We start from the raw sequence: 24,842 nt of genomic DNA, 5'->3' as shown, positions 1-24,842 counted from the left end.
GCAGGAGGTAACCACAGGCCAGCTTCATTTTAATTAAGTGAGCTACACTGGAGGAGGAAGATGTACGCTATCACAAGAATGTCATGCGTAGGGAATATAATGATTTCATGACAATGTGCCAAATTTTCTCTCAAACTATACCTTAAAACTCGGACGATTGGCACATGATAAATTAAGTCAATGCCTGAAGAGATTGGAATAAAATTTTGTGGCCCGTTAAAGGAATTATTGGAATTCTGCCCTCTTAAGCATTCCTGATTATAATTGCTCAATTATTGGTGGCAGAGCCTTCTGTTGCCTAGACCCTAAGCTCTGGAATTCCCTGCCTAAACCTCTCTGCCTCTCTTTCCTTCTTTAAGACGCTCCTTAAAACTTACCTCTTTGACCAAGCTTTCGGTCACCTGCGTTAATTTCTCCTTATCTGGCTTGGTGTCAAATTTTTTCGTCTTATAATACTCCTATGAAGCACCTTTGGATGTTTCACTACATTAAAAGGTGCTATATAAATCCAAGTTGTTCAATGCTCACAGATAGCAAAATCCAGCAGCAGGAACTCCTTTGGAATTTCAGCTTCAGGCAGTCCTAGATCAGATGTTGCAAATCCTGGTTGGGACTAACATTTTAATAATAAAAATGAAGTCCTCCGGATCTAGATTCAGATCCAGCCCAGACTGATGAGACTTTTCTTCTAACTAGGTGCAAAGTAAAAAAAAAAACCCTCTACTCTACCCAACAATGTGCCTCAGAAGAGCTCGCCCTAATGGATTAGTGCAACATTCTCCCATTTCCTACACTAACCGGCCTCATGGCCCGTGACCGAGGCTGCCAGGTTAGGGGTCGTCTCGTGCTGTGCACCTCTGTTTCCTGGGAATTGGGCCAAGGTTGCTTAAACTAATTTTACAGAGGGCACTTATTTCGCACAAGACTCTGGCAGCTAACAGTCAGAGGAGAAATTTCTCATCAGGCTGAATCTGAATCCAAGTTCATTATTCAAGTCTTAGTCCACCCAGGATTTGTACAGCTCGTCATCATCATCATCATCATATGCAGTCCCTTGGAATAGAGGACGACTTGCTTCCACTATTAAAATGAGTCCTTAGTTGGCTGAACAATCCAATACAAGAACCACAGTCCCCGTCACAGGTGGGACAGATAGTCATTGAGGGAAAGGGTGGGTGGGACAGGTTTGCCGCACACTCTTTTCGCTGCCTGCACTTGATTTCTGCATGCTCTCGGCAATGAGACTCAAGGTGCTCAGCGCCTTCCCGGATGCACTTCTTTAATAATTTTAAACTGCTTTAATAATTCGATGAAATGCAGCTCATTTAAAACCCTGCACTGCTACCCAACTCCTTTGTAAAGTTGAAATATAACCCCAACTAACACACCAGTTTCCAAAGAGCTTAAAACAGTAAGAAATGGCTAAAATAAACATCACATTCAAACAAACAGCAATTCACACCTCACCTCTCATAAACCTCAGATCCCTCCTCCAGCCCTGGTAGCAGTCCTGTGATGAATGCCTGCAAGCTGGGATTTAAGGATTTGTGTAGAGGGAGGTAGTATTTCTCGTACAGCCCAAGAAGCACTGGCTTCACAGACATAGCTGCATTGCCCAGCAAGGGAAACAGGCCCGAGCTACAAGAGAGTAAAAAAACGAACAAAAAAAGGAGTAAAATATCTTGTTAAACTTGGCTGAGCTGTGCACAACAAAGTAAATACAGAGAGGGAGTACATGCTTTTGAAATGATGGATACAGGTCCTCGAGAGCAAATACATTTCCCATTTACAGTGGTCCACTGTTCACAACGCTTCCTTAATAAGATGCCAGTATTTCGTTTACAATTGTGACACCATTCCAACAATCAAATCTAAATAAAATTTCTATTCCTACAAAATCAGCAGACTGCATTAGTGTTAAAGATTACATAAATACCAAATAAGCACTTCCCCAACTATTAGCTCAAAACTGATCAGGATTTGGAGGGGGAAAAAATCTGCAGGTTTCTGTACTAGTCTTTATCTACTGCACCTGTAAAAGAACAAGTCCTTGGCCAGCCATTTGGTTCCGATGATCTTAAATATGATTTCGTAAGTTTCCAGTGCTTTCAGGTGGACACCAATGGGAAGTGCCGGATGTAAGCACTGCGCAAGTCTTTTGCCAATGATCAGACGCTTTGGTAGGAGGGAGTACTTCAAATTGCTCTGGAGTGCCTGCAGATACAGGTGATGATTGAATATCAACACAGCAACATTTTAAAACAAAAGGAAGCAAATTATTAGTTCACAAATGGAAACTACAAGTCACCATCTCAAATTTACCAAACAGCATGTCTTCAGTGGCTAAACTGTCATTTGAGCAAAGATCAGCAGGGGAAGGCAAGACTAGGGATAAATTAATGACTTCCTTCACCGTTGCCCGCCCTCCTCTCCTCCCCACGCAATCAAATGATACAGAAAATTATAAATGGTGGAATTAGAGGCATGTTGATAAAATTAAGGGGAGTGTGGCACAGCATGGACAGCCAGTTTCACGGTCAGAATAAGAGAATAGTAGTTAAGAGAGTTTTTGGGGAATGGACGGATATGAACAGTGGTGTCCTTGGGTGTCAGTGTTCCAACCACTGCTTTGAGGAAGCATTGTTAACTATGAAGAGGGCGGTGAACAAATCCATATTCAGTTTTGCTAAGGCAAGTCATTTCCATTTTAACTGTGTTTTACAAACTGTCTGAAATAAAGATACACAGCTTCTTGAGTGTGATCAGATGAAAATTCTTGCTTTTCTTACATGGCAGAGTGTGAATTGTAGCCAAGCACAACCTGCTGTATAATGTCAGCCTTTCCAGCTGAACTTGGCACTCTACATCAAGTGCCAATAATTAGGTATTAATTCCCAAAAGCAAAAAGGTATATAACATGTAAATTATCTACTATTTAAAAGTTAAAGGTGACTCTGTTTTGAACCTTTTAAGTACACGAGTGCCTGTTTTGACATAATACCCCATTAAGTACCCCACTGGGAACAGGGAAGTGCCTCCAGATTTAAGCAGCAACTTTATCAGCTGTGTCAGCATGGCAGGCGGGGCGCGGGGGAGGTGGTAGACCGGTCTTTACAAACACATAAGGGAGACCTTTAAACTCAAAAAAATCAGCCAGAAAAGAAATCAATGCTAATATTTCCGACCTATATTTACATTCAAATAATATTAACTTAATTAAATCCTTTTTGAAAATTCATAAAATGATACCAACTGAAGCATCCTCATCCACCAATATAGTTCCTTCCTCAAAAGCATTCCAGAAGAATCATGAAACATGACTTATTGCAAGAAACCGTCTCTTTAATAATACAAAGCCGCTTCAAGTTGAAGCAGTTCAGTGGTAAACTTGGGTTACACCTGTGGAATACACGCCACTTATATTCTGGCAATGGGGAAGAGTTTTCTGCCTCAATAACTTTCCCAACCGGCAGGGAAGGCCAACTAAAAAAAAAAATTGGCAGCTTATACCATCAACCCCTCAGAGGAGAGAAAACACACTAAATCAGTGATTTGCCACCGCTTCAGAGGCAGTAGGGCCTCCTCACTTACTCTCGGGCAGTCCCTCGGAGTCGAGGATGACTTGCTTTCATACTAATACAAGTTCTCAAGTGACTGATGAGTCCAATACGGGACCTACAGTCTGTGTTACAGATGGGCTAGACGGTGGTTGGAGGCACGGGTGGATGAGATGCTCGGGTTGTCGTGCGTTCCTTCTGCTGTTTATGCTTCGCTTCCGCTTGTTCCCGGAAGAGAGACTCGAGGCATTCGGCGCCTTCCCGGATGTGTTCGGCGCCTTCTTGGATGCTTTTCCTCCATTTTGAGCGGTCCTGGGCCAGAGAATCCCAGGTGTCGGTGGGGATGTTGTACTTTTTCCAAGGAGGCTTTGAGTGTGTCCTTGAAGCGTTTCCTTTGCCCACCTGGGGCTCGTTTGCCTGTCGGAGCTCTGAGTAGAGCGCTTGTTTTGGGAGTCGAGTATCAGGCATGCGGACAATGTGGCCCATCTATCAGAGCTGATCGAGCTTGGTCAATGCTTCGATGCTGGCCTGAGCAAGATCACTGATGTTGGTGCGTCTATCCTGCCAATGGATTTGCAGGATCTTGCAGTGGCAGCTTTAGCGGTACTTCTCCATTGCTTTGAGGTGCTTATTGTACATAGTCCATGTCTCTGAAGCATATAGGAGGGCGGGTATCACTACTACTCTGTAGACCATGAGCTTGGTACCTGGTTTGAGGTCCTGGTCTTCAAACACCCTCTTCCTCAGGCGACCGAAGGCTGCACTGGCACAGTGAATGCGGTTTTGGACTTCAACGTCTGTCCTGGTTGACAGTAGGCTCCTAAAGTATGGAAAATGGTCCACGTTGTCCAAGGTCTCATCATGGATCTTGATAATTCGGTGGGGCAGTAGTGTGTGGTGGGGACAGGTTGGTAGAGAACCTCTCTCTGACGGATATTTAGTGTAAGGCCCATACTCATACGTTTCTGTGAAGGTGTAGACGATGGTTTGGTGTTCGACCTCCGAGTGTGCACAAACGCAAGCATCGTCTGCATACCACCGCAGGTTGGGGCTATAAATAGAGCTGGAGCGCCGGGCCCTGGAACATCGTGGGCAAAGGTGCGGCGAATGAGGGTACGGGGCCCAGAAGAGCAGAGGGCCCAGGGGCAGCACGGGTCAGCCCACACTGCGATATGTGCGTGTACTAGATCGATGCGGCAGAGCAGGTCTCCAGTCGTCCTGGTTCAACCCTTGCCATTGGATAAAGGCCTAGCTCCGTCGAGCCTGTGCGGTACCTGGTGTGCAACGGTCACCACACGTTAAAAAAATCCATGCTAAGGCATCTTCCACCCCCTCAATTGGAGTTCAGGACTGGAACATCGGGTCCTTCATTGAAACATCTGTGAACTCATGTGGAAGCAAGTCATCCTCGTTCAAGGGACCGTCTGTGATGATGATGATTGTAATTAAGCCAGGGCAGCCTTTGTAGCAACATGAATGGCAAGGGTGAATTTGTTCATGCTATTGTAACTTTTATATTTTTAAATGAACACGGACAGTGTCTCATAAAATGCTTTTGAGCATCTTCCCTGTAAGGGTGTCAGACTAATTCGCCAACAATTCCTGGATACGAGTCTTATTCATTTTTGAATATCAAAAGAAAGAAACAAATGGATTTATATAGCGCCTTTCACGACCACCAGATATCTCAAAGTGCTTTACACCAAATGAAGTACTTTTGGAGTGTAGTCACTGTCGTAATGTGGGAAATGCAGCAGCCAATTGCACACAGCAAGCTCCCACAAACAGCAAAGTGATGATAACCAGATAATCAGTTTTTATGTTGATTGAGGGATAAATATTCGCCAGGACACTGAGCATAATTTCCCTTGTTCTTCTTTGAAATAGTGCCATGGGATCTTTTACGCCCCGAGAGAGCAGACGGAGCCTCAGTTTAAAATCTCATCTGAAAGATGGCACCTCCGACAGAGCAGCACTTGTTCAGCACTACACTGGAGCGTCAACCTAGATTTATGTGCTCAAGTCCCTGGAGTAGGACTTGAAACCGCAACCTTCTGACTCAGAGGCAAGAGTGCTATTGTGTCTGTAAGCACTCTAATAATGACTCCAGAGGCAAGGTATTGCACTTGAACTGTGTTGACCTTAGTCCATTTATTACAGCTCCTGAGTGAGGGTACAGCATGGTGCGCTCTCTTTTATACCTGGTTACCTGTCATGTACAGGTGACCCTTAGGTCTCCACCAGTTGCACCCTCTGGTGGTACAAGCATAGTGTATAGTGCGAAGATACATCCAGTAGTCTTATGTAACTGTACATTGTGTACAGGGAGTATACTTATGTTATACATACACAACATCACTCTCTCCCAAGTCTTGTGCCAATGGCCTTTGCATTCTGTGCTCTGGCCCAAGACTTGAGTGCCCAAAGCCCTTGCAACTTGTCTAGGCTCTCTCCCTGTTGACCCCCAAGTCTTTATTGCCACAACATTGGGAAATGGTCAGCAGTGGACAGCTTGAAGTTGCAGTGGGGGGTTGAGTGGGTTCTGGGTGTGATCCATGTGTATCCATGGCTACATACATCCCATTTCACCACCACACCCCACCCCCCATACATAGCATACATAGACCATGTGTGTGGCTCAACACCTGCATGTGCATATATGTTCAGAAAGAACAAAAAAAAACATAGGATTAATCACTGTTTGGGTTCTGCAGTAGTGGAACAAGTACATTTTACATTCATAGGCAGTCCCTCGGAATCGAGGAGGACTTGCTTCCACTCCCAAAGTGAGTTCTTTGATGGCTAAACAGTCCAATATGAGCGTCACAGACTCGGTTACAGGTGGGACAGACATTCGTCGAGGGAAGAGGTCGGTGGGGCTAGTTTGCCGCGTGCTCCTTCCGCTGCCTGCGCTTGGCCTCTTTATGCTCTTTGCGTTGAGACTCGAAGAGCTCAACGCCCTCCCGGATGAACTTTCTCCACCTCGGGCGGTCTGCGGCTAGGGTCTCCCAGGTGTCAGTGGTGACGTCGCACTTTACCAGAGAGGCTTTGAGGGTGTCCTTATAACTTTTCCGCTGTCCTCCTTTGGCTCGTTTACTATGAAGGAGCTCCGCATAAAGCATTTGCTTCGGGAGTCTCGTATCTGGCATGCGTACTTTGTGGCCTGCCCAGCGAAGCTGGTCGAGTGTGGTCAGTGCTTCAATACTGGGGATGTTAGCCTGGTCGAGGACACAGATGTTGGTGCGCCTGTCCTCCCAGGGGATTTGCAGGATCTTGGTGACATCGTTGGTGATATATCTCCAGCGACTTGAGGTGCCTTCTACACATTGTCCATGCCTCTGATCCATGCAGGAGGGTGGGTATTACTATAGCCTTGTAGACCATGAGTTTGGTGGTAGATTGGAGGGCCTAGTTTTCAAACACTTTTCCTCAGACAGCCGAAGGCTGCGCCGAATCTCCGCATCAATGTCTGCCTTTGTTGATGAGGTTCCAGAGATATGGAAAATGGTCCACGTTGTCCAGGGCCGCGCCGTGGATCTTGATGATTGGAGGGCAGTGCTGTGCGGCAGTGACAGGCTGGTGGAAGACCTTTGTCTTATGGATGTTAAGCGTAAGGCCCATGCTTTCATATGCCTCAGTGAATAGATTGACTATATCCTGGATTTCAGCCTCAGTGTACATAGACGCAGGCATTGTCCGCATACTGCAGCTCAACGAAAGGTTGGGGTGATCTTGGACCTGGCCTGGAGGCGGTGCAGGTTAAGCAGCTTCCCACTGGTTCTGCAGTTTAATTCCACTTCAGTGGGGAGCTTATTGATTGTGAGGTGGAGCATGGCGGTGAGGAAGATTGAGAACAGGGTTGGAGCGATAACGCAGCCCTGTTTGATCCCGGTCCAGACGTGGATTGGGTCTGTAATGGATCCATTGGTAAGGATCATGGCCTGCATGTCATCGTGAAGCAGGCGAAGGATGTTGACAAACTTTTGGGGGCATCTGAAACAGAGGACGCCGCTCCATCAACCCTCAAGGTTGACAGTGTCAAAGGCCTTCGTAAGATCGAAAAAGGCCATGTATAAGGGCTGGCACTGCTCCCTGCATTTTTCCTGCAACTGGTGCGCTGCAAAGATCATGTCTGATGTGCCCCGTAGGGGACGAAATCCACATTGTGATTCCGGGAGAAGCTCCTCGGCCACAGGGACAAGACGATTGAGGAGAACTCAAGTGACAACTTTCCCAGTGGCTGATAGGAGGGAGATGCCCCTGTAGTTGCCGCAGTTGGACTTGTCCCCTTTTTTAAAAATGGTCACAATCACTGCATCTCTCAGATCCCCCGGCATGCTTTCCTCCTTCCAGATGAGAGAGAAAGTCAGGTATCCACGCCAACAGCGCCTCTCCACCATATTTTAGCGCCTTAGCACAGATTCCATCCACACCCGTAGCCTTGTTATTCTTAAGCTGTTGTATGGCTTTGCCTACCCCGTGCAACGTTGGAGTTTCACGGAGTTGATGGCAGGTCACATGTTGCGGGATGGAATCGAGAACACTCGAGTCAAAGGCAGAGTCTCGATTGAGGAGATCTTCAAAATGCTCCTTCCATCGGGCCCTGACAGCCTCGGTGTCCTTGATGGTACAGGTAAGGTAATGTGGTATCACAGTCTTGCCCCTGGGTTGTGTGGGTGCAGGTGGGTGAGGACGCTAGTTCCAGAGTGACCGGACTGTGTCCGGGTTGTCTGATGGCGGCGCTGCACCCCCTGCCAGCTGGGTGGCCTCGGATCGCTCACCTGGCTGAGTCTCAGGGCCTTTGCCGTTGCCTCGTGGTGGTCAGAGCCACAGGAGTGTGTGGCCTTCCTGTCCTCCTTTGAAGGCTGCGGTGTCTCTTTGCTGCCCTTCAGCGATAGTGGGAGCCTGGTCAACCCAGGTCCCATTGGGAAAACTGGAAGGTGCTAGCCTCTTGTTCCCGGTACTGGCCCTGGTGGCCAGAGAGGTAGAGTCGATCAGGGGCAGGGAACCTGTAGTGGTGCCTTTGCCATCCGCTGATCGCTGGCCCTGCAACTGGTATGCTCCTTGTGTGGCCACACTCCCTGGGACATCACATTGGTCCCGGAGGCGCAGGCTACATGGTCAGGTAGCCCACTGGACCTGGGTGCTTCAGACAGGATGTTGCCCTTGGTTTTGTCAGCGTACATGTAGAACCCGGCATCGCACATCACTTCATTTACTCTCAATACATTGGTTCCGACTGCAATCACCCGATTTAACATGGTTAGTTACATTTAAATACTTGAATGTGTCAATTGCATCTTACATGTGTATCACCGGCATCGCTGTATAGAGTGGAACTGTCCCTTTAATTGTGATGGGTTGCCGGTCTCCTTTAAGAGGGCCTTGCAATGTTTACCCCAATCCGGTTCGTTGCTTGGCATCACGTGTTGCTCCATCAACGCTGCCCCTTGTGGTCTGGCCGCTGCCATCGTTACTTCAGGCGCTTCACCTCATGGTTCGAGCGCCATCTTCTTTCTCTTCAGGAGGTAGGCTGCGGTGATCCTTTTCTCCCCAGGATCTGCCATGGAGGCAGGGAAGTAGCCTTCTGCGCCAATTTTCTTCTTCCTGCCACTTGAGTCTGGAAAGTGAGGTCAGACCCTTGCGGCTGGACCATCTCGCCGTTGGGTTGAGCGATCTGCGTCGTCTCCACGCAGTCGAGTTGAGCGGCTGGTTTTTCGGGTGCTGTGCTGGATTCAACTTCGGGAACACGGAGACGTCGATCGCTGGAGGTTGGAGGTTTTCCCAGCTCCAACGGATCTTTTTCATCCATCATCTTAATAGCTTTGGAGCAGCCCCAGCAACGATCCACAAAGGTAACTTGTGCATCGCGCTGTCATGGGACACCTGGACATCCATGCTGCCAATGACTGGGATGGTGTCGTTTGTGTAGGTGAGCAGCTTCACTTGGATTGGGATCATTTTAGGTCGTTCGACTGGATTGTCCCAGAGTTTCTTAAAGGCTGCCTGATTCATCAGTGACTGGCTCGCCCGTGTGTCCACCTCCATCGTGACTGGAACACCGTTGATTTCGACTTCCATTTTCAACGGGGAGCTCTCAATGGTACAGGTAAACACTCCGTACACCTCATCGTGGGGCTGAGCTGCCTCATGGACTCTCTACATCGTCGCTGGAGTCCAGATGATCGGCCAACTCTGCATCGACTCAGAGTACAATTTCTCTTGCACATTTGCTGGAGGTGGCCCTTCGTGTTACAACCTTTGCATGTATAGTCTTTATAGCGGCACTGGTGGGTCCTGTGATTTCCTTCACAGCGGCAGCATGGGGTTAGTAGGTTGGCCTCATGTGGCAGACTCAGGGTTGCGGGACTCGGGGTTCTGTTCTCTCTTCCGAGAGCGACTGCTTGCAGTAGCCTTGCCTCTAAAAGGCGCCAGTTGGTTCACAGTACTTGCCGGGTTAGAGTCCTGAGGGTGAGTCATCCGCTTGTAATCGCAGGCCGAGATCATGAACGCCTGGCTCACTTTAATTGCCTTCTGCAGGGTGACCGAGGTATCTGCAGAGAGCAGCTTGTGGAGGAGGCCCTTGTGGTCGATTCCAATAACGAAGATGTCCCACAGCACTTCAGTGAGGTGGTTGTCAAAATCACACGGTGCAGCCAGTCGTCTGAGGTCTGCAGCATAATTTGCGATTTCTTGGCCTTTGGGCCGCCGGTGGGTGTCAAACCGGTGTCTGGCGGTGAGGATGCTCTCTTTAGGTTTGAGTTGTTCCTGTATCATCATTACGAGCATTTTTTGGTCATTGTCTTCGCTGGGGCTAGCAAGTCCCTGACGAGGCCATAGACGGTGGGCCCACAACTGCTGAGCAGGATAGCTCTGCACTTATCAGCCAGCGAGCTCGGGTTGTCTCCCGCCAGGTCGTTAGCAATGAAAAAGTGTTCGACCCTTTCCACAAAAGGCCTCCCAATCTTCTCTATCGGCAAATTGTTGAAACGTGCCAAGGTTAGCCATTTTCACGTGGAAATTCGTAATTTCACCGGCAGTTATTGTGTCTGTAAGCACTATAGTAATGTGTCTCCACGAGGCAAGTACAGTACTTGAACTGTGGTGACCTTAGTCCATTTATTACAGCTCCTGAATGAGGCTACAGTATGGTGAGCGCCCTTTTATACCTGGTTACCTGTCGTGTACAGGTGACCACTAGGTCTCCACCAGTTGCACCCTCTGGTGGTACAAGCATAGTATATACAGTGTGAAGGTACATCCAGTAGTCTTATGTATCTGTACATTGTGTACAGGAAGTATACTTATATTATACATACACAAGTGCTACCCACTGAGCCACAGCTGACACTCATTTGCAACAGCAACATTTGTCATCCACCAGTGTTCAGGAATGGGTCCTGTGTTTATACTGGATGCAAATATGAAAAAGTAGGGGCAAATTGTGTCATAAATATGCATAACCTCTGCAGGGGGAGGGGGCGGGCGAGGGGGGAGAAAGAGAATGAAATGAACATACCAGGCCCTTTCTAGAAATACCAAATGAATAGACGTGTGGGGAAATCGTCACCGTACGAGAGAAACTGTTCCATGAGACACAGGACGACTATTTACTTGGAGTCCCCCCTTCCGAGTTGGATTCAAAAGGATTTCATTTTAAACAATATCAAAGCATTTAATAACCAGATGTTGTGCTGCAGTTAGCAGTTCCCATCTAACTGCAGGAACGTGTTTAGCTGCAGGAAGCTAGCTGGTGCCAGATAGAAAATTCTACTCCCTTCTAAGGCTCAACATAGCCAAACAGGAAATACCTGATGAACACCAGTCACACGATGTTTCACAGATAGAGGATGATTTCACAATACACCTTCATAGGTTTTATTTCTGAAAAATATGACCTTTGTCCCAGGTGAGCAGCTGGTACGGCGTATACCACAAGTGTAGGTGTGATCTGTACTTGCTCCAGTTATTGGAACAACTCACTGAAGGTTTCTGGCAAGAGGAAACTTAGCAAATTTACAATCCAAATTATGTTAATATACTCTATTGTTATTCTACCTGTACCCTGTCCCAGCTAAGTCCTGTACACCCATTAATCCTAAACATGCTGACCTACATTGGCTTGCAGTTCAATGCCACCAATTTAAAATCTTCATGTTTGTGCTGGCCTCTCCCTAGCTCTGTAACCTCCACCCTCCCTACAACCCAACCAGAGCTTTCCATTCCTCAGACACTGGCCTCTTGTGTATCTGTCCCTTTCTTTCCCCCACCATGCCTTCGGCCAGCTAGGCTCCATACTCAAACTCTACCTAAACCCCTCTACTTCCCTTTCCCTTTAAGGCCCTCCTTAAAACCCACTTCTTTGATCAAGCTTTTGGTCGCCTCTCCTAGTATCTCTTATTTTGGCTCTGTCAATTTTTGTCTGATTAAGACTCCGTGAAGTACCACAAGTTGCTGTTTAATGTCAGTTGTGGGAAAGTTACTGGAATCCATCATCAGGGACAGAGTGACTGACTACTTAGACAAGTATGCGCTGATCAAAAAGTGTCAGCATGGGTTTCGGAAGAGTAGGTCCAGTCTGATTAATCTAGCTGAATTTTTTTGAGGAGGTAATTTAACACGGTGAACACAGAAGCGTCGATGGTTGTTCTCTATTTGGACTCCCCAAAGGTTCCGCACACAGGATTATTTAGCAAAAATTGAAGCGCACAGAATTGGAGCTAACCTTGTGTCATAGGTTGGTAATTGGTTGAGCAATAGGAGACGGAGAGTTAGGACAAAGGAAATGTACGCTGATTGGTGGCACATGGCAAGTGTGGTTCCCCAGGGATCTGTACTGGGGCCTCAGCTTTTCAACATGTATATCAGTGACTTGGATGAAGGAAGAGAGAGCTGTATATCCAAGTTTTCAGATGACACTATGTTAGGAGACATAGTCAGTTATGTAAATGGGAGCAGGTAGTTACAAAGGGACATAGATAGACTAAGTGAATGGGCAACGTTATGAGATGGAGTTCAATCTGGGGAAGTGTGAAGTCATCCACGTTCGATTGAATCCAAGAAAGACTTCAGTTGTATAAACCCTTGATCAGACATCATAAGCACTGCATTTGAGTTTTGAGCACCTCAGGAAAGATATATTGGCCTTGAAGTGGATACAGCACAGATTCACCAGAATTATATCAGGCTTGAAGGGTTAAATTAAAGCACAGGTTGCCAAAATTTATCTTGTATTCCCTTGGGTTTTAAAGGTTGAGGGGTGATCTAATTGAGATGCTTAAAATGAGGGAGATTAAATAGAGCAAATACAGAGAAACAATTTCCTCTGGTTGGAGAATCCAGAACAAAAGGGGCACAATCTTAAAATTAGAGCTAGGCTATACAAAAGTGAAACTTGTTCAAAATGGTAGTGGAAATCTGCAATTCTCTACCCCAACAGATTGTGGGTGCTGGCTCAATAGATTGTTAGTAGTTCAGGGTATCAAAGGACATGGATCAAAGACAGGTAAATGGTGTTGAGGTATGGATCAGCCATGATCTAAATGAATGGTGGAACAGACTTGAGGGGCTGAATGGCTGACTCCTGCTCCAATGTTGTTAATATTTAGTTTGGGGCAGTGAATTCAGTTTTTCCAAGTGTCCATTGTAATGAAGGCTGGTTAAAGACTATGAACACTTAACTCATTTGCACAAAATTATTTGTTCTGCTTTTCTAATTGAAATATCAACTGGTTTAAAATAAAACATTGTGCAATATCCCACACATACAGCCTAATTTTCTACTTGTACTTTCTGATTGAATAAAATTTAATTCACTTTACAAAAAATTACTTCGTAATTCCACACCCCTACCCATGTTAAATTGAACTCTGCATAATTTACAAGCTTTCCTGAATCATGTTACCAGGTGTTTGCAGATAAGTACACAGTTCTGTCCATTGAGCAGATAGACTCGATATAACTCCTTGGCAAGAGGGTTAAATCAATCCAAAAGAATGGGCCAGAGATTCGCTGCATACTAGGTATAGAAAAGGGTTGAGCAACAATTGGGTGGTGTGCTGGGAACTCCTGATTCATTGTTAACAGTCTGCAGCACAGACTCTCCCCCTCAAGATTTGAGATCACAGAAATATGGGGAAAAGGGGGAAAGAGCAGGGGAATGCGACCAGCAGGGTTACTCTTCAAAAGAGTTCGAACAGACTCGATGGACCGAATGGCCTCCTTCTGTGCTGTACTATTCTATGATAATGCAAGATCATGGTCTAATCTTGTGTTGGGGGTGGGGGTGGGGTAAGAGAGAAGCATAGAGACTGAGAGCAGTGTCACAGAAATCTCCTAGCAACCAGTTGCAGAATGATATTAGCAGAGAACACAGGTCCTGGTCATCTGCCTACTCACTTACCTGGAGAAATGGCATGTGCCACAGGTAATCGCTTGGGATAAAACATTTGAGATGTTAATTGGTTTTGAGATCTGGAATAATTCCAGTCAGGAGAACAGAGGAAGCTCCTCTACAATCCTGTAGAGGAGGAGGACTGGGCATTCTGCTGAAACTCAAGGCACAGCAATGGGTTTCTAAAAAATAAATATGGCCTGTAGCACTCGTCAAATTTCTTCTTTGTTCATCAGATGAGTTCCATTAGAAAAAAAAAGTACCGATGTGAGCTAGGTGCTGCTGGATTACAATGTTTGTGAAAACACAGAATTTCAACATGGATTACTTCATTTAAATTACATTTTCAAGAACGTGCTGAACTTTGTATCAAAAACGTGATCCATTTAAAAAAGCAATAAATTGTCCATTTCTAAATTTAAAAAAAACATTTATCTGCCTTTGAATGATGCAATTCCTTTCTGAAAGAACTCAAGAAATGACTATTGGGACACAAGCCTATCCCTTGCACAAGCCACGTACAATCTGCCTTTGATCTTTTGCTTCCAAATTTACCTGTTGGACATTAAATAATTGATGCATTGGTTTGAAATTTCAACTGCTACTTTGAGAGGTGTTGACTTATCTAACTTAGCTCATTATTCTCACAAGCAACTTAGTCCGACACACCTGTAATTCCCCTTTCTTCCCAATGGAGCAAATTTAATGATCGAGAGAGAAATTTGGTTAAGTGCTACAGGCATCTCAATGCCGACTAATTTAAAAAATAGAATGTCTGATGCAGTGGGTTAAACCGGAATGGAATGCTAAGTACTATTTCTACAGGAATGCAAAGGACCTATCGCTATTATCCTGTCCCTAATGGAGAGGAATTTCAACAGGCACATTGAACAGTCACCACAGCATAATTTCAGAGCCTTAATTCTTGACAGTGAATACTGCTAACCTGGCTGTTGACCTATGCAATAGATAGTCCTCAGGGACAGCGTTGGGACTGGTGGAACATGTGAGATTGTACGGGCCCCACAGGTTCGTCAGGGGCTGCATGCAGATCGAGTAAATAGCATGGATTTTGCGGTCGGAATATGCTGCCAGCATCCAAACAGAATGTGCACATACCTGATGGGGATCGTCCTTCACGAACTTGCTGGCAGACGCCGCACAGTCGAGGGCAGCATAATGGCCCACAGATCCCAAGGACGCATCATGCGGAAGCTCAACTGGGATCACGTGGGCCAGTGTTCCAATCAGCAAATAGAAGCAACATGTATTTGGAGAAATGATCTTTGAAGCTTTCTCAGATAAACAATAGCCATGAAATTCCGGCCTCCCCGGGTCCGTACGGAGTTTGGGAAAGCATTCAGGAAGACCCAGGAAGTAATCGGAAATGCCGGTTTCTAGCACGCAATTAGCCCAACTCTACGCCAGCAATGAGGTTTTCACTATCGGTCAAGTTAGAACTTGACAGATCGCAAGTACGTGATTTAGCGCAAGCACGTGCGGAAATCCCAAACTTGCTGTCCTTTTCAAAGCGGTATGATGGAGTGCACCATCATACCCACTGCAAATTCTGCCCCAAAAGTTAACGATCTCAACTTTATCGATGTAGGGGCTTCCATCCTGAACCTTTGCACAGGGTCCCTGCAGGATAAAGACTGCTGCTGATGGTCCTTTCTTTTGCGATCCTTACCACCGCTGAGTTTAAACCATTCTGTAGCACTCCGAGATAGGTTGTAAATATATTTTTGTAATGTCACTACTGTGCGTAATACAATAAAGTAAACTTCACTGATTACAACACAAAAATATTTTTCTTCTGAAATTACTTGTATGGAAAGAAAATGTGCAGACATTTTTCATTGCACTTACTGATTTCCTGCACTTCTCTTCTAAACTAAACAAGGTTCACACACCCTAAATATACACTTTGAATATTTGTCTAGCATGATGCATTGGAAAATTTCAGTGAACCCACGTCATGCCTCCCGCTTCCAGATTAACTTTAAAAAAGGTGTTTGGGATTTTCTTCCCCTTCCATCTCCATGAGCAGTATTCTTGGACTCCCACTCACTGCCCCCTCACACAGCATCACCCCGGAAACTGGGAATTCAGCAGCTTGGCAGAAAATATCTGCTGTGTTAAATTATGGCAAAAAACTCAATTTCAAAATACACCCCCAAGAGAATGCGAATGAGTGAGACACAACAAGCCTTGGGATCCTATGTGTCCGAAATATCAGCCTAAGTTATGAGCTCAAGTCTTTGGGGCTTGAATTCACAACCTCCTGATTCAGAGGTGAGAGTGCTCTCACTGAGGCAAGGCCAACATCCAGAGGCAACAGGAATGAAAACCAAGTATTCAGTCACGTTACACACATCCATTCAAAAGGAAAGGGTGAAAAGAGCAATTAGGATTCTAAATGTGTTTAACTCCCCTCCCCCTGTAATTTTCTCATCAGCTTGTTGTAAATCCTATTTTGCACGAGCAGTATTCTCAGACTGCGGAATGCTAGAATTGATTTAAAAAGTAACAATGGTGTTTGTTCCCTGATGACATGATGGATCAGTACATCATATAGCATGGCACTGAGTCATACAGAACACGACAGATTTTGAGTTCAATCAATCCCTATATGCTCAATTAATCAATCAATCTCAGGCTGGGCAGCAGTGGCATCAGTACAACTGGATGCAGGAGGGAACATACACTTAGGGTTCCCGATTACTGTCCAATGACTGCTGCTGGAAAATTGATCGAGCATTGTACGACATACCCAACTGATAGTGCAATGAAACTGTTGCAATCTTCAAAAAAAAAACACTGGTGTCAGAATCTATCTCTCCCAGAGACATACCATATAGCGCCAGGAAATTAATTTCAAGTAAAAAAATAAATACACGCATTCATGAACTCTCATGGCAAGTCGCCAATCCCAGTTAGGAAGGGGGGGCCAGGGGCTTCCTTATAATGAAAAATGCAATGCAAAGACAGCTACCACATGCTATTCTCCTATGCATGGCAGATGCAGTATAATGTAGATAAATGTGGGGTTTCCACTTTGGTGGCAAAAACAGGAAGGCAGAATGTTATCTGAATGATGACAGATTAAGAAAAGGAGGTGCAACGAGACCTGGGTGTCATGGTACATCAGTCATTGAAAGTTGGCATGCAGGTACAGCAGGCGGTGAAGGCAGCAAATGGCATGTTGGCCTTCATAGCGAGACGATTTGAGTACAGGAGCAGGGAGGTCTTACTACAGTTGTACAGGGCCATGGTGAGGCCACACCTGGAGTATTGTGTGCAGTTTTGGTCTCCTAATTGGAGGAAGGACATTCTTGCTATTGAGGGAGTGCCGCAAAGGTTCACCAGACTGATTCCCGGGATGGAAGGACTGACATAAGAAAGACAGACTGGATCAACTAGGCTTGTAGTCACTGGAATTTAGATGAATTAAAGGGGATTTCATAGAAACATATGAAATTCTGACGGGATTGGACAGGTTAGATGCAGAAAGAATGTCCCCGATGTTGTGAAGTCCAGAACCAGGGGTCACAGTTTAAGGATTAGGGGTAAGCCATTTAGGACCGAGATGAGGAGAAACTTCTTCACTCAGAATTGTGAACCTGTGGAATTCTCGATCACAGAAAGTTGTTGAGGCCAGTTCGTTAGATATATTTAAAAGGGAGTTAGATGTGGTCCTTACGGCTAAAGGGATCAACGGGTATGGAAAGAAAGCAGGAATGGGATACTGAAGTTGCATGATCAGCTATGATCATATTGAATGGTGGTGCAGGTTCGAAGGACTGAATGACCTACTCCTGCACTTATTTTCTATGTTTCTATGTTACACAGATTGGCATTAGCAGAGGCTTGGGAGCATGTAGCTGACCGTTGCTCTCAGTCACAGATGGTACAAAATCTGAGAGACGAGAAAGACAACGACCAACAAATTCTACACTACAATAGCAGCTTCAACACTAGCGCTTGCAAATTTTATTTTTTTATTCCCACATTAACACTGGAAATATTTCTGGAATGAATTCAGATTTTCTAGCTATTCCCTACACCCACACTTGTTTTATGAATCTGAAACAGGAGGAAAGGCAATAACAAGGTATTCATATTCCCATTACTTAGAGCACTGGACAATTCCTTTTCAGGGTAGGGATTGGAAAGCTCTAGTCACTAATTGGGCAAGGGAGAGTTTTTAAAAAAGACATTCCATCTTTGGCAAAGTGAAAATGAAAGCAGCTGAATTTGAATGTCTCCAACCTCAATACCACCTATAATATGTTGTCTTTTCTTTCCCTTTACTGCAGCTTTTCTTCATTCACCCTTGCCAATACCAAACAATGGTGCATTTAAAGCTCAAGAAGGATATCCGGTGGAAGTGAACGAAAGAGCGTGAGCTTAAGTTAACATGTGGCAGCTACGGTGTGGGAGCTATCATAAGCCACGTAATGGATGACGGCCATGATGGTGCAGGTTTGAAGGGTCAAAAGGCCTATTCCTGCACCTATTTTCTATGTTTCTATGTTACACAGATTGGCGTTAGCAGAGGCTTGGGAGCATGCAGCCGACTGCTACTCTCAGTCATGGATGGTACAAAATCGCATTCGCATCACAAATCCTTACAAAGAACGAAATAAACCACGCGCAAATTGAGAAGGAAGATTCACTATAGTGTTTGGAATCAAGAAATTCCAACAGTTCTTGATCAGCAGAAAGTTTACCGTGATAATCAATCACAAACCGCTCCCAGCAATATTGGGGTCCAAATCTTGATGCAATGGCCGCATCAAGAATGCAACGCTGGGCAGTGTTGCTGTCACAATACGACTATGCAACTGAATATCGCACTTCAAAGCAAAACACAATCGCAGATGCCTTGTCCAGGATGCCACAAGAGGACTCCTGTGTTGGAAATGAAGGTGCAATTTTCAGGCTAGGTGCAGTTGGCAAAAACTTTCCCAGGAATGTAACTGAGATGGCAGATGAGACTCAAAAGGACTCAGTGCTGAAAAGAGTGTATGAAAACACCTTGAATGGATGGACTGATCAGTGTATGGACACAGAATTGAAACCATTCCATAACCGTTGTGCTGAATTGTCCTGTGAACAAGGTTGTATCAAGTGGGAACACAGAGTGGTGGTACCTACTTCTTTGAGACACAGAATTCTGGCCGAACTTCATACTGAACATCCAGGGATCGTTAAGATGAAATCAATTGGAAGAAGCTTTGTTTACTGGTCTGGAATGGACAGCGATCTTGAACCACTTGATCGTGAACGCATACATGAGTTTGACTCAGTAAAGACTTCAGTAACTGAAGTACCAGGTTCAAACAAGTCTGACATAGAAACAGGATCATCTTTGAGTTCGAACCGAAACAAAACATCCCGGAAATTAGCTCAACACCAAACCTTCTGCAAGATCAGGAAGGCTCCGCAAACCTTTTAGTAAACTGGGTTCGTAGCTCATTTAAAAAAGAAAAATGGTCAGGAGTTTTTGTTATGTGGTACATGTAATGCTGGGAAATGTGGGACCATAGTTTTGTTGTATTTGAGGGGGGAATACATACATTCTTTTTTAAGGGGGAAAGCAGTGCAATGTATTATCATATGGTTTCTTATGAGCATGCTCAGTTCAATCTGGTCTACTGAAGCACATGGACTAGCAACTCATCGTGTCTCTGTCCTTCATTTATTCTACCCACATATATTACAATAGGGAGGGACGAGGCCATAGAGGGATTTGCAAACATGGATGGGAATTTTAAAATCGAGGCACTACTTAACCGGGAGCCAATGTAACTCAGCAAGCACAGGGGTGATAGATGAATGGGACTTGGTGCAAGTTAGGACACGAGCAGCCAAGTTTTGGATGACCTCAAGTTGACCATGGGAATAGTTAAGTCTAGAGGTAGCAAAGGCATTTTAACCAGTTTATCTCGTTCTAGACAACTGGTTGCACTCAGCACTTTATATTGCCACAGCTGGGGAGAGTGTCAAAATTCCTGAGCCCCGCCCCTTTCTCACTAGCACAGTCCTATTTAAATACCATATCCGCTCACCTTGTTAAGCTTTCCCAGTGATGAGATAAGGTCTGCCCACTCACTGGAGGATTCAAAGTTCTTCAAAGCTTTATCAATTGTAGCAGCATAACTTCTGTATCTGTAATCACTTATCAGATTTAATTCTTCTTGATCCATCTTTCTTTCTCATAGCAGCTTACTCAATCCTGAGGAGGACAAAACACAATGCACAAAACTGGTTTGTTCTATGGCAAACATCAGGTGACATGCAAAAAAGTGGACAGACAGAAACACAAAAGAGGTCAATTAATTTAAAATACACATTTAGTTTAAGATATGCCGGCCACACCACTCGTTTAAGATATTCCAGCCATACCACTTGGGAAAGTAAGGAGATAGAAAAGTGCATTTCATTGCAACATTTTGAAAACCAATGCCACAATTATGCAGTATAGATGCATTATACTTGAATAGTGCTGTGTGAAGTGGTCTTACAACATAATTGCAGCCAGTGCAAAGCTGACATTTTAAAACTCAAAAAGGAACTTGCATGCACTCAACTCGCCGAGCATATAAATCTAGGCTGACACTCCAGTGCAGTTGCACTGTCGGAGATGCTGTCTTTCGGATGAGACTTTAAACCGAGGCCCCGTTTGCCCTTTCAGGTAGTCACAAGAGATCTCAAGGCAGTATTTCGAAGAAGAGCAGGGGCGTTTATCCCCAGTGTCCTGGCTAATATTTATCCAATAAACATAACAAAAACAGATTATCTGGTCATTATCACATTGCTGTTTGTGGGAGCATGCTGTGCGTAAATTGGCTGCTGCTTTTCCCACATTACAACAGTGACTATATGCCAAAAGTACTTCATTGGCTGTAAAGCACTTTGAGACGTGATCGGCGCCATATAAATGCACTTCTTTCTTTTACTATAGTCTGAAGTGTCCCAGATACTGAACCATTTGATGCACTACAAATATGGCATGAGTCTCTGTAAAATGTGCAGTTTGGTGTCCATTTCAACATTGCAGCAACATATATACTTTACAATCAAACGGATTTCAAATAACAAATACAGCAAACGTGTGTAAATATTACTTAAATCAAAGCAATTGATAATTAAAGTTTCTCGGGGAAAAAAAATCTCGATCATTTAGGGGCCTTTTTGCCACTTCCATTTTCTATGCTGGTTTTATTTTTTTACTTTGTCTTCTCTTTTGAAGGCAGTGAATTCTGCTGGCCCACAATTCCAAACTGCCCATTTTTCATGAGCGATACTCATGCCGTGACGTTGAGAGAGAAATCATAGCAGAACCCGACCCCCGTCCTCACTGTGCCAATATCAACATCTGTAGTCAAGAGCAAGAAATCCCTTGACTGCTTTCTCTGACCTGGACATGATTGCGAGATTGGCAGCTGCATGATTTACCAAAATGGCTGACGATTATGTTTTGACACTGTGAAGCCTTTTTCTCGTTGTTACCATCAGAAATTAACAAATTCCGCACTTGCCCAATATGTGCACTTTTCAGCAGAAATCCTCCATTTCCAATTATATTGCCTCCGTTATCTTAACTGAGTACAGACCAGCAATCAGACCTGGAACGTCATTGATCTGTGTGGCTTAGTATCACACGGCACAGTACATTTACCCATTGAGCCATCAGGGTCCCAGCGGTCAAAGAAAATTCCCACACAAATTCCCCAAACCCAAGAAAAATTATTTTCAAACATAACAGATGCAGGTCTAGTCAATACATACACAGCTCCTCAGTCAACAAGAAACATAGCTAAAATTTGCTTCCAATCAAAAAGATATCCTGTTGCCATCTGAGCAAGTTGTTTTGCTTTTCAGGATTGTTTAACCATACAACTACGAGAGCCATGTTGAAAGGATGCACATAAGAACATAAGAAATAGGAGAAGGAGTAGGTCATACAGCCCCTCGAGCCTGATCCATCATTTAATACGATCATGGTTGATCCGATCATGGATTCAGGTTCACTTCCCTGCCCACTCCCCATAACCCCTTATCGGTTAAGAAACTGTCTATCTCGGTCTTAAATGTATTCAATGACCAAGCTTCCACAGCTCTCTGAGGCAGCGAGTTCCACAGATCCACAACCCTGAGAGAAGAAATTCCTCCTCATCTCAGTTTTAAATGGGCGGTCCCTTATTCTAAGATTATGCCCCCAAGTTCTAGTCTCCCCCCTCAGTGGAAACATCCTCGCTGCATCCACCCCGTCAAAATCTTGTGTGTTTCGATAAGATCACCTCTCATTCTTCTGAATTCCAATGAGTAGAGGCCCAACCTTTCCTCATAAGTCAACCCCCTCATCTCCGGAATCAACCTGGTGAACCTTCTCTCAACTGCTTCCAAACCAAGTATATCCTTTTGTCAGTGTGGAAATCAAAACTGTACGCAGTATTCCAGGTGTGGCCTCACCAATACCCTGTACAATTGTAGCAAGACTTCCCTGCTTTTATACTCCATCCCCTTTGCAATAAAGGCCAAGATTCCATTGGCCTTCCTGATCACTTACTGCATCTGCATACTATCCTTTTGTATGTCATGCACCAGGGCCTCCAGGTCCTGCTGTACTGCAGCACTTGGCAATTTTTCTCCATTTAAATAATAACTTGCTCCTTGATTTTTTTCTGCCAAAGTGCATGACCTCACACCTTCCAACATTATACTCTGCCAAATTTTTGCCCATTCACCTAGTCTGTCTATGTCCTACCAGTGAGGTGCTCAACACAACCCCAGTACTGATACAAAACACTCCACATCACTAAATGGGTGTTTTTATAATGCAAGAAGCAGATTTACAAAGTCAGGCATTTAAATACATTTTGGGTCAGCAGCATCTGTGGACAGAGAAACAGAGTTAACATTTCAGGTTGATGACTCTTCGTCAGAACTGGCAATAGTTCGAAATGTAATAGATTCTTAAGGAAGAGCTGGGGCCCTGAAAAAGGGGGCAGAGGAGGGGCGGGCAGAAAGAACAAAAGGGAAGGCTGTGATAGGGTGGAAGGCAGAAGGGAATTGAGACACAAAAGGGATGATGGGCCGAATTGAGAAGGTAACAGCACAAGTTAGGAAACAAAAGATGAGTCTTGATAGGGTGTCAATGGCAGAATAATTACCAGCTGCCATGGGAAACAAAAGCAAATAAAAAAATAAAAAAGGAGTTTTTGTTTAAAAAAAAAACAATGAAAGGGAACAAAATATGGACAGAGGTTATGGTCTGAAATTGTTGAACTCTATGTTCAGCCCTTAAGGCTGTAAAGTGCCTAAACGTAAGATGATGTGTTGTTCCTTGAGCTTCATTGGAACAGTGTAAGTGGCCGAGGACAGGGAGGTCAGAGTGGGAGTGGAGCAGAGAATTAAAGTGACAGGCGACTGGCAGCTCGGGGTCACCCTTGCGGACTGAATGGAGGAGTTCTGCAAAGCGGTCACCCAATTTGCATTTAGACTCACCAATGTAGAGCAGACCACATCGTGAGTAGCGAATACAGTACGCTAAATTGAAAGAAGTACAAGTAAATCATTCTTTCACCTGGAAGGAGTGTTTAGGGCCCTGGACAGTGGGAAGGGAGGCGGAAGGGAGGCGGAAGGGAGGCGTCCTCCCTTCCCACTGTTCAAGATCCCAAACACTACTTTTGTTCTTTCCACACCCCATCCCCCCTTTCAGGGTGCTTGCACTTCAAGAGTTTGTTACATTTCAAACTATTGCCAGTTCTGACGAAGGGTCATCGACCTGAAACGTTAACTCTGTTTTTCTCTCCACAGATGCTGCCTGACCCGGAGATTTCCAGCATTTTCCGTTTACATTTCAGATTCCAACACCCGCAGTATTTTGCTTTTGTATTTAAATGCATTATCCGAATAACTGATATTCAGCAAACATTCACATTCACACTTCCCAAGCAATTGCTCTACGCTGAGCTTCTTCATGGCAACCGAGCCAAAGGTGGGCAGCGGAAACGTTACAAGGACACCCTCAAAGCCTCCCTGGTGAAGTGCGACATCACCACTGACACCTGGGAGTACCTGGCCAAAGACTGCCCAAGGTGGAGAAAGTGCATCCGGGAGGGCGTTGAGCTCATTGAATCTCAACGCTGAGCGTGAAGAGATCAGGGGCAGGCAAATCAGTCCACCACCCCACCCCACCCCTCTTCCCCCAACAAATGTCTGTCCCACCTGTGACAGAGACTGTGGTTCTCGTGTTGGACTGTTCAGCCACCAAAGAACTTCCTTTAGTAGTGGAAGCAAGTCTTCCTCGATTCTGAGGGACTGCCTATGATGATAATGATGACATTCACACTCGAGTCCTGAGGTTGGTGGTGTGTATAGTTCACGATTACTTTTGGACTGAAAAAGTAGAGCAATTATCTTTCTGTACAACATAACCATCATCATCATAGGCAGTCCCTTGGAATCGAGGAAGACTTGCTTCCATTACTAAAGGGAGTTCTTTGGTGGCTGAACAGTCCAATGAGAGCCACAGACTGTCACAGGTGGGACAGATATTCGTCGAGGGAAGGGGTGGGCAGGGCTTGGCGCACGCTCCTTCCGCTGTCTGCGCTTGACCTCTTCGAATCTCAATGCCGAGAGCGTGAAGAGTTCAATGCCCTCCTGGATGCGCTTTCTCCACTTAGGGCCTCCCAGGTGTCAGTGGTGATGTCGCACTTTGAGGCTTTGAGGGTGTCCTTGTAACGTTTCTGCTGCCCACCTTTGGCTCATTTGCCGTGAAGGAGCTCCACATAGAACATTTGCTTCGGGAGTCTCGTGTCTGGCATGCAAACTATGTGGCCTGCCCAGCGAAACTGATTGGTCAGTGCTTCAATGCTGGA

At 45.2% G+C, this 24,842-nt stretch overlaps 1 protein-coding gene across 1 annotated transcript in view; it reads right to left on the bottom strand.

Moving 5' to 3' along the window:
• dop1b (DOP1 leucine zipper like protein B) overlaps positions 1-24,842 on the bottom strand; it is a 162,401-nt gene that overhangs the window by 106,874 nt on the left and 30,685 nt on the right. The window contains exons 2-4 of the mRNA XM_070893826.1: positions 20,025-20,191; positions 2,033-2,214; positions 1,468-1,638 (exon numbers count right to left, since the gene is read on the bottom strand). Of these exons, the coding sequence (XP_070749927.1) occupies positions 1,468-1,638; positions 2,033-2,214; positions 20,025-20,162 (491 nt within the window). The 5' untranslated portion in view covers positions 20,163-20,191. The remainder of the gene's footprint in view (positions 1-1,467; positions 1,639-2,032; positions 2,215-20,024; positions 20,192-24,842) is intronic.

This window comes from Pristiophorus japonicus, chromosome 11 (genome assembly GCF_044704955.1).
Source record: "Pristiophorus japonicus isolate sPriJap1 chromosome 11, sPriJap1.hap1, whole genome shotgun sequence".
Classification (NCBI taxonomy): domain Eukaryota; kingdom Metazoa; phylum Chordata; class Chondrichthyes; family Pristiophoridae; genus Pristiophorus; species Pristiophorus japonicus.
This window is presented reverse-complemented; position numbering and strand designations above follow the sequence as displayed.